The following is an 11,636-nucleotide window of genomic DNA, read 5'->3' as shown; positions in this document are numbered from 1 at the left end:
GTGGGGAGCATTCCGGCAGGGCAGAGGCCAGGCGATGGTGGTGCAGTAAAGGGCACGTCTGCAGGTTGGAGCAGTGACCCTTGGGTCCTCCAGCCACCAGCTCCTGCTATGTGACCATGACCAGAAGGTAGGAGGCCTCTCTGGACATTCTAGGACACTAATTTTCTTTCTTTCTTGCTTTCTTTTCTTTCTTTCTTTCTTTCTTTCTTTCTTTTTTCTTTCTTTCTTTCTTTCTTTCTTCTTTCTTTCTTTTCTTCTTTCTTTCTTTTCTTTCTTTCTCTCTTGCTTTTCTTTCTTTCTCTCTTTCTCTCTCTCTTTCTTCTTCTTCTTCTTCTTCTTCTTCCTCTTCTTCTTTTTAAGTGTTTATTTATTTATTTTGAGAGAGAGAGAGGGAGAGGCAGAGAGAGCGGGAAGAAGAGAGAACCCCAAGCAGGCTCCGTGCTGCCAGCGCAGAGCCTGACGCAGGGCTGGAACTCGCGAACCACGAGATCATGACCTGAGCCGAAACGAAGAGTCGCACGCTCGACTGACGGAGCCACTCGGGCGCCCTGCCGGGGAACTTGCTTTCTAAGCCTGTTCACCTGTTGGCTGAGTGGCCGGGAGGGGGAGCTGGGAGTTGAGGTGCAGAACTGGAGGAATGAACCAGTTCACGTCACGCCGCTCAGAGCCCCTCGGGGAGCCCAGCGTCTCCCGTGTGTCTGGCTCTAAAATCAGGGACCAGGTCCTGGCTCCAACTCGCCCTATGACCCAGCTTCTCCTTTCCCCAAAGGGCTGACTTCACAGAGTCAGACTTGATAAATGTTTACCAACTGGAAGAAATAATGTGACAGTGTTCCTTTGGGGCGGGAGCCTAGGGTGCCTAATGAACGTGCTCTGGCGCCCACTGCCTGGATCCAAAACCTGGCTCTACCGCTAATGAGCTGTGTGACCTTGGACGAGTTGCCGGACCTCTCTCTGCCTTAGTTTTCTTCTCAAGTAGGGATAATAATGGTAACTTCCTCTGAGGTCATGGTGAGGATGGCAGGAATTGATCAGCATGAAGCACTCAGAACAGCGCCGGCCCAGAGGAAGCGCGTGCTAAATGCTCCGCGTGGATTTTGCAATGTCACACCGTTGGCCAGCGGGGGAGGGGGTGCGTGTGCAGTGGGATTTCGGGGTAGAGAAGGTGCGAGGGAGGAGCGGCCTTCGCTGGGCACCCCCTGTGGGGCCTGCACGTCTGTGACCGTTGGCAGCCTGCGTCCGGCCCTCACGACCCCCCTGCAAGGTAGGCATCACCACGATCCTTTGCCAATGAGGACACCAAGGCCCAGAGAGAGGTCAAGGAGTCTGCTGGAGCGAGGCGGGACCCGTCCCACTTCCGGGTCAGCCTGGGGAGAGTCCGAGGCCACGGCTCTTAACTCAGCTCCTCCCTGTGCTGGTGTCGGAAAACGAACCGGGCGGGGCCGTGTGATGGGTGCAGGGCCGGCTCTGGGGAGCTGCGGCTGAAATTCAGAGGAGGAGGTCAAGGGAAGGACTGGGCAGCCCCGGGGAGTGATTTGTACCCACTTAGCAATCATTTACTCCGCGCGGGGCACGTGAAGGGCACGATCCCATTTGTTCCTCATTACAGTTTTATGAGGTAAGGACTATTGTTAGCCCTACCCAGGGATGCGGAGGGCAGGGACCAGAGAGGCTAAGTAATTTGCCCAAGGTCACGCAGGCGGAAACTGGTGCAGGGAGTCCAGAGCTGAAGCCATGGCAGGGGGACGATGAGGGCTCTTGAGACTCATGACGAGGACGTGGTCAGACCTCCTGGGGCCTGAGCAGCAGGTCAGAGCTGAATGAACCCTCCCCGCCAACCAGGCTGGCCGGGCCGGAGAAGCCTCAGTCAGAGCTCCTCGCGGGGCTGGGAAAGGGGGACAAGGGCGTTCATTCCTTCCACGGCCCCCGGGGAAATCCTCCCACCCTCTAGAACCCGTCCTGGGTGCACTTGAGTCAGGAACCCCTCGGCCCCGCCTCGTCTCTAATGCCCTGTGTCTGCTCCCTCTGGTAGAAGAAAAAAGCTTCCCTGTCCAAACCCCAGAGGGGTTCAGGGATGAACGGGGCTGAAGAGACTCGGGAGCACCCACCAGATCCCCCGCCTTATTTCGGACTCTGTGCCGGGCGCCTTGTTTCTCTCCCACTCTCCTGCCAGGGAGCAAACATGGTCCCCCATTCTGCAGGTGGAGGGAAGCAGCGCCTGGCCGGAGCAGCTTAGTGGTGAAGCCAGGGCTTGAAGCTGGGTTTCCCGGCTCCCTGTCTCGTCATCACCGTCATCTTGGTCAGCAGCACCGCCACCATCGTCACCTGCATATTCTTCGCGTTTTGCCGGCCCGGCGTTTCTGTTCCAGGCCGGCCGGCGTTTCTGTTCCCAGTAGTTATATCACATTGGTCTCAACAAAGGGCCGGGTGAGGTAGGTACTATCGGCATCCTCTCCGCTCTGCAGATGAGGACACTGAGGTCCGAAGGGGACATGCTGGGAGGTGACAGAGCTGAGACTGACAGCCAGGTTTTACCACCCAAACGCGAGGGCTTAGCCAACACGTTGTTTTTCTGAAGTCGAAAAGGAGCCGGGTGGCGCAGACAGGCGGTGAGGGCCAAGGGGCTCTGAGAAAGCAGGGCTGTGGCTGGTGGGACAGCCAGGGAAGATTCAGAGACTGGGGGCTGGGCCTGGGGGGCTGGGGGGAGGGGTGCTGGGAAGAGACACAAGGGATCCGCGTTGGTCGCGCAGGGTGTTGTGGAAAGTGAAGGGAGCCGGAAGCCAGACTGGGGACCGGGGTGAGCCGGGGACCTGGAACCAGCCGGACCTGAGTCAGAATCCCAGCTTTGCCACTTCTGCTGTGACCCCGGTCCTCGTCCCCACTCCCCCCACCCCCAGCCTGTGATTCTTCAGCTCGGAAGAGAAATAATAACCCTGCTTGTTGCTGTGATAGGCGCTTAATAAATACTTGCTAAATAAACACAGGGTTGCAGTGACGCTTCGGGGAGATAGACCAGGCAGTGCCTGGCAGGGAGCTGACACTTCCAGAGGGTTTCTTGCCTGGAAGCAGCCACAAAGAAGGAGACTGTGTCAGCTGGGCCCCAGGGCTGAGCAGTAGGACCTCGGGCAAGTCACTTCATCTCCCCTCTTGACCCATCCAATAACAATTAGATGCATAAAGGCTCTGCAGGCCAGCCTGTCCCCCTACGAGAGCCTGCCTGCCTCAGGTGTCTGGAGGGGCCGCTGCTGAGGGCTCGAGGGTGGGGTGAGATGTACCCGCAGCCCTCAGTAACTCTCCCGTGAGTGGGGTGTGTGCACGCAGGGAGATTTGTCCTCGTAGCCTGCCAGGGTTGCGGGAATCCACCTGGCCGGCTGTCACTTTAGCAGCTTTTCTTTCTTTCTTTTTAAAGTCTATCTATTTATTTAGAGAGGGAGCGGATGAGGAAGGGGCAGAGAGAGAGGGAGAGAGAGAGAATCCGGAGCAGGCTCCACTCTGTCAACACAGAGCCCAACCCGGGGCTCGAACCCACGAGCCGTGCCATCCCGACCTGAGCCGACACCCAGAGCCGGACGCTTAACCCGCTGTGAACCACCCAGGGCCCCCTAGCAGCTTTTCTTTTGCAAAGGGAGTTGTGGGCCAGGAGGGGGGCATATGGTGTCATAAAATCAGAGGGAAAACAGAGTGACGGGCGTGGGGTCCTCTGGACCCCTGGCAGGCAGGGTGCCCAGCCCTCTTCCGGAAGGAGCAGGCTCGCAATAGCGCCAGTGAGCCGACAGCTCTGGGCCTCACTGTGCCACAGCCCTGCTCTTGGCCTCAGTTTCTCTAATTGTCCAGTGAGGTCTGGTCTAGGGGCTCCCGATTTTGGATGTTTGCAGCACAATCAAATTGAATGGAAAAACGTTTTTTTGGTAACGGATACAACATTGTCAATCCTTCATTTTGCCAAGAAGGGACGCTAAGCTGATTCTCTCTTTCTCTCTCTCTCTCTCTGCCCCTCCGCCACTCACACTCTGTCTCTCTCTCCTTCAAAAATAAATAAACATAAAAAAAAATATTTACTTTTGAGAGAGAGAGAGAGAGTGAGCGGAGCAGGGGCAGAGAGAGAAGGAGACACAGAATCTGAAACAGGCTCCAGGCTCTGAGCTGCCAGCACAGAGCCCGATGCGGGGCTCGAACGCACAAACTGTGAGATCGTGACCTGAGCTGAAATCGGATGCTTAACCGACTGAGCCCCCCAGGCGCCCTGGGACGTTAAGTTTTTAAAGGCAGCCAGCATCTTCCAAAGAAAGAAAGTTTACCATGAAAGGGGTCCCAGGATGCACTCAGAATAAAGGACAGTGACCAGCAGGCGAAGCTGGCCAGGAAGGGGAAGGACTTGTCCGAGGTCACCCTGCACGGCAGGGAGAGGGGCCCGGCCTCCCAGAGCCTCCGCCGTAGAAAATGTGGTGAGACCGTGTTCTTCCACGTGTGTTCGTTTCGTGGCACCCTTGTTGCAAGAGAATTAGACCAGCTCCCTGCCTTCCAGAAAAGTACGGTTTAATTGGAGACACGATCCAGGCACCTGCACAACCAGGGCGTGCGCTCTGATAAAACGTGTATTCAGAGGAGGGTGCCCAACTGTCGATGCCTCTCGCTCCTCTCCGACGATCTGTGCCCGTTCTCTTTCGCGCTTTCCCCGTGGGGCCCTGGGCCTTCGCCAGGAAGCCCTGTGTGACAAACAAGGGAAAGAAAACCTGGCCGTCTCCCGGTGGTCGTCACCCGAAAGCACCATGCCAGGCTGGTACTTTGCACGTTTCGGTCGGGCGTTGTGCGGGGGCAGCCCACACGTTGACAGGTGAGCCTGTCACTCCTGCCGAGGAGTTAGCGGTGACGGGAGTGTTCGCATCTTTGAGCGGGTCACCGCAGACAGGGCCCTCACCAACCGAGCGGCTTCAGGGGGGCAGGCTCCTCCGTGGTGGAGGGTGGACGGGTCTGGGGGTAGCTTTCCCAACAGCCCCGAGCGGACATTCCCGAGCGTGGCTGAGCGGAGCAAGCCGAGCGATGGGCGCAGGGTCTGGATCACCGCAGGGGTGGGGGACAGGCTGAGCCCCCACCGGGCTGAGGTGTGAGGCTGGCGGGGATGGGGTGATGGAAAGGTAGGGGCTGGGGCTGAGGGTTGAAGTTGGGAGTGGGGGAGGGTCAGGTGGGGACATGCGGAGCCTCGGGGCTGACCCCGGAGCATGGGGCTGGGCTGATTCCTGCCACTTCCGCTCAGGAAAGAGGGGGAATAGTGGGCAGTGCTGGTGAGGGAGGACCGAGAGCCGAGAGCATGCAGAGATCTTCTCCCTCACCCTCACCCCCAGGGCCCTCCATAAAGAACCTTCTCCTACAGCACAAGTCCCCTTGGGCAGAGAGCCAGGGGTCCCCAGCACCCTGGGTTTGGGCTTGGCCTTGGGTAGGCCCTTCACCCTGTCTGGGCCTTAGTGTCATCGGTCAAAGGCCAGGTCACCACACTTTGTCCCCTCTGCCCCTCTTCCTGAGGCATGCGGCCAGTGGGTCCAGGGCATGCTGGGGCCAAGCAGGTTCCCCCTCTTCTCTAGCCCCAAACCGCACTCCAAGTACTCCAGGGAGGACGCCCTTCTTTCCAGGGGCACCTTAACCTTCCAGGAGCTCTGGAGCGGGAGTGAGGAGCCCTGGGTCAGGGCTGGCCCACCCCGCCTCACTCTGGCACCCTTAGCGAATCTGGGCCTCAGAAAATGAGGGTCTTGAAATCAGTGATCGCCCGTTCCTTCTGGTTCTGGTTCCTTCTGTGGTGCTAATGGAGGCATTCAAGACAGTGGGGGGCAGAGCAGAGGGAGATGTTTAGTGAAGGAAGACCTCCCTAAAAACTAGAAGGCGCTCCTGGCCCTGACCACCGGGAGCCCTGGCTGTTAGGGCTCCGGGGGAGGCGACAGAGAGGGTGCGGGACTCCCGGCTAAAGTTATGACCTCTTAAGGGCCGGCATTGCACACGCACATTGTCTGTTAGGTCTTTGGACTGATGGGTCTCACCGGTCCCATTTTCCAGAAGAAGAAACTGAGGCGCACGGCAGCCAAGTAACTTGCCCGTGTTATGCGGTGGATGAAGGACTTCAGTGCATGACTGTGGGACCCAGGGAGCGCCTTTGAGGTGGGGGAAGAAGAAGAACCCAGAGTGGGGGGTGATCGCGGGGGAGGTGGGGGGCAGGGCTCACTCTCCCCAGGCCTGGCCGAGGGAGGGAGTTTCTCCCGGGAAGAGGCGCAGGCAGGCACCAGGCTGTTGATCTCTAAATTATAGCGTTGGCGCGCACTGGTTGCTGCGGCAACCGAGTTGTCCTGAACGGGGAAGTGTATAAACATTGCCACAGATGCACAATTAGATCAGGAAGAAGAATAGAACAGAAAATAGAAACTTCCAGCCTTATATAATTCTGGGCCAAAACGTTACCGGGAGCCCGGGCCCAGGCCCAGCCCTGCCAGCGGCTGCCCTCCCCACCCCCACAGCACCCTGTCTCTGCCGGGGACCCAGTGGAAGGGAGGGGTGAGGGGAGGGTCTGCCCTCCGTGCGCCCGGCTGGTGCGCCTGCCACCCGGTGGGGTAAGGGCCGGCCGCCTCCACTAAAACAGCCGAGGACGCTGACAGGTGACTGCTGCCTCTCGCCGGCTTCCTCCCCTTCTGGAGAAGCGGGAAGGAGGACAGCAGGGTGACCCGTTTTAACTGAGCACCTGCTATCTCCTTCGGTTCTGTGAGGTAGGGTTCGGATACCCATTTCGCGGGTGAGGAGGCTGAGGCTCAGAGGTGGGACACGAGTTATCTGAGGTGTCACGGCGAGGCAGTGGGTGTGCCTGCCTCCCTGCCTCTGGGTCTCCACAACCGTGAGCTCGAAGACGCTGACGGCACCCGTGGAACTGAAGGTTAGACACACCTGAGTTTGGATTTACACATCAGCTGTGTGGCCTCGGGCAGGTCACGTCCCCTCTCTGAGCCCTGTTCCCCCCACCTGTGACTTGTAGAAACGTTCTCTGTCCACTCTGTCTGCGAATGGCAGCCAGTGGCCGCAAGCGGGCAACTGAACTTACAACTGTATTTAAGTAAATGTCAAAAGCCCCAGGTGGCCTTTGGCTGCTGTACTGGACCGCGTGGGAGGATGTCCAGCCCCAGAGAGAGACCCAAGAGGGCAGAGGCTGGACCCAGGGAGGTGAGCGGGGGGCGGGCCAGCGCATTCACAGCTCCCTCTGCTCAGGGCGCGTGGGACAGACGGCATGAGGAAGCTCCCCGGGCCGGGGTGGGGGCCAAGGAGGGTTGGAGGGGGCAGCGTGAGGGGCTGTCCTGGTGGCCTCAGCTTCTGGTCCCCGGAGGCACTGGCGCTGGTCCCGATACTCCCTGCCTGTCTGCAGAAGAGCCTGATGTGCCACATTCTGGGCACAGGGAGAGGGGGGCCTGGACCCTGGGCCCTGGGCCAGGCCCCTCCCCTTGTGAGCATCTCTGGGGGGGGGGGGGGGGAGCGGGGACAGGGGAGGGGGAGGGGGAGGTCCCGGGCCACCAGCGTCTCACGCGTCTCGGCTTCTCCTCCCCAGGCCCTGCGTCTTCCCAGGTGACCACGCCGGCTTCAGGACATGCACGGGCACAGCCGCAACGGGCAGGCCCACGTGCCCCGGCGGAAACGCCGCAACCGCTTCGTCAAGAAGAACGGCCAATGCAACGTCTACTTCGCCAACCTGAGCAACAAGTCGCAGCGCTACATGGCGGACATCTTCACCACGTGCGTGGACACGCGCTGGCGCTACATGCTCATGATCTTCTCCGCGGCCTTCCTCGTCTCCTGGCTCTTCTTCGGCCTCCTCTTCTGGTGTATCGCCTTCTTCCACGGCGACCTGGAGGCCGGCCCGGCGGCGGCGGCGGCGGGGGCGGCGGCGGCGGCGGCGGCGGCGGGGGGGGCCCCGCCGGGCGGTGGCGCGGCGGCCCCGGCGGCCCCCAAGCCCTGCATCATGCACGTGAACGGCTTCCTGGGCGCCTTCCTGTTCTCGGTGGAGACGCAGACGACCATCGGCTACGGGTTCCGGTGCGTGACGGAGGAGTGCCCGCTGGCGGTCATCGCCGTGGTGGTCCAGTCCATCGTGGGCTGCGTCATCGACTCCTTCATGATCGGCACCATCATGGCCAAGATGGCCCGGCCCAAGAAGCGGGCGCAGACGCTGCTGTTCAGCCACCACGCGGTCATCTCGGTGCGCGACGGCAAGCTGTGCCTGATGTGGCGCGTGGGCAACCTGCGCAAGAGCCACATCGTGGAGGCCCACGTGCGGGCCCAGCTCATCAAGCCCTACATGACCCAGGAGGGCGAGTACCTGCCGCTGGACCAGCGGGACCTCAACGTGGGCTACGACATCGGCCTGGACCGCATCTTCCTGGTGTCGCCCATCATCATCGTCCACGAGATCGACGAGGACAGCCCGCTCTACGGCATGGGCAAGGAGGAGCTGGAGTCGGAGGACTTTGAGATCGTGGTCATCCTCGAGGGCATGGTGGAGGCCACCGCCATGACCACCCAGGCCCGCAGCTCCTACCTGGCCAGCGAGATCCTGTGGGGCCACCGCTTCGAGCCCGTGGTCTTCGAGGAGAAGAGCCACTACAAGGTGGACTACTCGCGCTTCCACAAGACCTACGAGGTGGCCGGCACGCCCTGCTGCTCGGCCCGGGAGCTGCAGGAGAGCAAGATCACCGTGCTGCCTGCCCCGCCGCCCCCGCCCAGTGCCTTCTGCTACGAGAACGAGCTGGCCCTCATGAGCCAGGAGGAGGAGGTGATGGAGGAGGAGGCCGCGGCCGCCGCGGCCGTGGCCGCAGGCCTGGGCCTGGAGGCGGGCTCCAAGGAGGAGGCGGGCATCATCCGAATGCTGGAGTTTGGCAGCCACCTGGATCTGGAACGCATGCAAGCCACCCTCCCGCTGGACAACATCTCCTACCGCAGGGAGTCCGCCATCTGACCTCCAGGCCCCGCCCTCGTCACTTCCCACAGGAGCCTCTGCCCCGCCCCCCCCGGGGGGGAGGGGTGGGACGCCAGGACACGCCCCTCCACGCTCAGGACAGAGCCGACCCTGGCTCCGTGGACCTTCAGGAGGGAGGTGGGGGCTTCAAAGACTGGGGGACCCCTCCCTATTGACTCCAGAGCCCAGGCCTGGGAAGGGCCCAGGACACCCTCTGCCCTGTCAGCCGACCCGCTGGCGTCTCGGGGACCCCAGACCCACCACCCTTTTCCCACGGACACTTCAAGGACGTGCCCCCTTTGCTCTCAGAACCTTGGGGAGGGCGGCTGGACTGCTGGGGGGTGGGCATCACGGGGTTCTGGGGTGGGCAGGGGTTAGTGCAGGGGGGAGGGAGGGCGGGGGTGCGTTTCTTTTGCATGACTGTGACCTGTTGTTCTTGCCTTTCTTTTGTAAATACCTATAAACGCAGAGTTGGAGGCACCGAATCCACCTTCTGCCATTTGTACCTGCAGGACAAGGAGGTGCGGTCCCTCCCCGTGAACCCCTCTCCCACCCCTCCCTGCCCGTCAAGCCTAGCCCCTTCCCCCTGCCCCGCTAGCTGGCTGGTCCCCAAAGCCAGCCATCTTGGCCCCTGGATGGTGTTGGGTTTGGGCGCAGAGGTGGGACCCCAAGGGGCAGGATGAGGACCGTCCCCACCCCCACCCCCGTGGTCCCTCCAGGTCCCCGGGGTCCGGCCCAGATCGACAATGGAGTTTGTAACTATATATTTTTAATAAAGTATATGGTCCACTAGGGGTAGACTGGCTGGAGATGGAAAGCTGGGAAGAAGGGTTAGAGAAAGAGAGACCGAAATGATGTGAGTGTGTCTGTGTGTGGTACGTGTGTCCCTTTCTGAGACACTGACCCCTGGAGGGAACTGTATCACCTGCCATTCTCCTTCCTGGGAGCCAATGGGAAAGATCCCGAGAGGGCTTCAGAGGACCTGGGCTTGGGTCGGAGCTTCGCTGCCTCCTAGCTGTGTGGCGGCTAGCAAGTTACCCGGATGCTCTTGGCCTCGGTTTCATCATCTACAGCATGGGACGAACCATCGCTCCCTCCCAAGAGATGACGGGCAGGAAAGCCCTGTGTGGATGTCAGCTAACCCTTTGCAGCTCGGGGAAGAGCCTGCATCTACACAGCGCACACACGCACACACCCCAGGCTGGGCTGGTGAATTTGGCCTCGGGACCCTGGTGGGAAGGGCTCTAGGGGGCAGCTGGGAAAGCCGGTCTTAGTCCGACTCAGTCTCTGTCTCACTGTGGGTGGGACCTTGGGTAAGTTCCTGCCTTTCTCCGGGCCTCAGTTAGCCTGAGCTCTACAGCGAGCCACCCCTCAAACCTAGACGACGGTGCTTTATTCTTTCTCGAGGTTCTGCGGGTGGGCTGGGTGCTGCCTTGTCTGGTTTCTCTGGGCTCCCTCCAGCAGCAGGGCTCAGCCGGAGCGCCACCTAGGCGGCCAGGCCCAAGCGGGCTGTCCCCCCACGTCAGGTGGTTGGTCTGGCTGTTAGCTGGGGCCTCTCTTCCTCCAGATTCCTTCGTGGCCTCTCAGGACAGCAACCTAAGACGGTGAAGGCAGGAGCTGCCGGGTCTCTGGGGCCTAGCCTTGAACTTGGATAACACTTCTACCCCATTCTATCGGCCAGTCGGGTCACGAGGCCAACCCAGAGCCGAAGGATGGGAAATCGGGCTCCAGCTTTCGGGGGAGCGCGCTGACGTCGCACGGCCAAGGGTGGGACTGTGGCCCTACTTGGTAGTCTATCACAGAACCCTTCAGTTTGAGCGTTCCTTCCAGCCCTGCCTCTAAGCTACATGCCAACTGTATACCCACGGCGTACAAGGAGGCAGAGGGACCCTCCCTGTTCCCAGGAATCTTCTGGGTCAGGGCGCCCCCACCTCCGGAAACACAAGGAACCAGCAGGCAAGGTCACCTACTGCGAAGTTCGATGAGCTCCTTCGTGAACGATCGCCTCCCACCAGCGCGGGCAACATGGGTGCCATTTGGGTAAAACGCTGTGCACCCCGCGTGCTCGAACAGCTTAACAAGCGAACCCGGGATCCGAGCCCCTCAACAAATCACTGGTCCTAATGCCTCCCGTTAACATGACCCCCTTCACACTCCTTCGTCCGCTGAATCCTTACCAAATATCAGGAGGCGGGGAGGTAAGGCTTGTGGTCTCACTTTACACGTGAGGAAATGGAGGCCGAGGAACTAAGGCGCTGAACCCAGGTGAGGACCGTCAGAGGCCAAGAGGCCTGCGTCCCTTTCGCTCCCCCTCTCCCCAGCAGGCACTGAGTGAGGGGGAGGGGCTGCCCCATCCAGATTTCCCAGAGTGCACTTGTGGCCTTTGGGGGCCTGGGGTGGGCGGGGGGGCCTACAGGGGACCACTCAGCAAGACAAAAGGGCAGCTTCCCAGTTGCCCGACGATGCTCTCAGAGGGTCCCTCTGCCAGGCGGGAGCACCCCGGGGTCCTCACCTCCCACCCAGCTCATCAGAGATGTCCCTCTATTCTCCCCTGCAGGCTCCTGGGTGGGCCTCACCAATCTCATCCTCTCCTGCCGACCTCACTCCCAGTATGCTTTGGCGCCTGGGTAACCAGCAGTCCCTAAGGAGGACCTCAGAC

General features: G+C 60.7%; 1 protein-coding gene across 1 annotated transcript; it reads left to right on the top strand.

Annotated features, from left to right (window-relative positions):
• The first annotated feature begins 7,536 nt into the window (after positions 1-7,536).
• Positions 7,537-9,719, top strand: KCNJ4 (potassium inwardly rectifying channel subfamily J member 4). The gene is made up of 2 exons (XM_047866952.1): positions 7,537-9,115; positions 9,447-9,719. Exon 1 carries the CDS (start codon positions 7,613-7,615, stop codon positions 8,975-8,977), a length of 1,365 nt encoding a protein of 454 aa, XP_047722908.1. The 5' UTR covers positions 7,537-7,612; the 3' UTR covers positions 8,978-9,115; positions 9,447-9,719.
• The last annotated feature ends 1,917 nt before the right edge of the window (positions 9,720-11,636 follow it).

The sequence above is a fragment of the Prionailurus viverrinus genome, chromosome B4, assembly GCF_022837055.1.
Source record: "Prionailurus viverrinus isolate Anna chromosome B4, UM_Priviv_1.0, whole genome shotgun sequence".
In the NCBI taxonomy this organism is placed as follows: domain Eukaryota; kingdom Metazoa; phylum Chordata; class Mammalia; order Carnivora; family Felidae; genus Prionailurus; species Prionailurus viverrinus.
The sequence above is the reverse complement of the archived record's forward strand: the minus strand, read 5'-3'. Positions and strand labels throughout refer to the sequence as shown.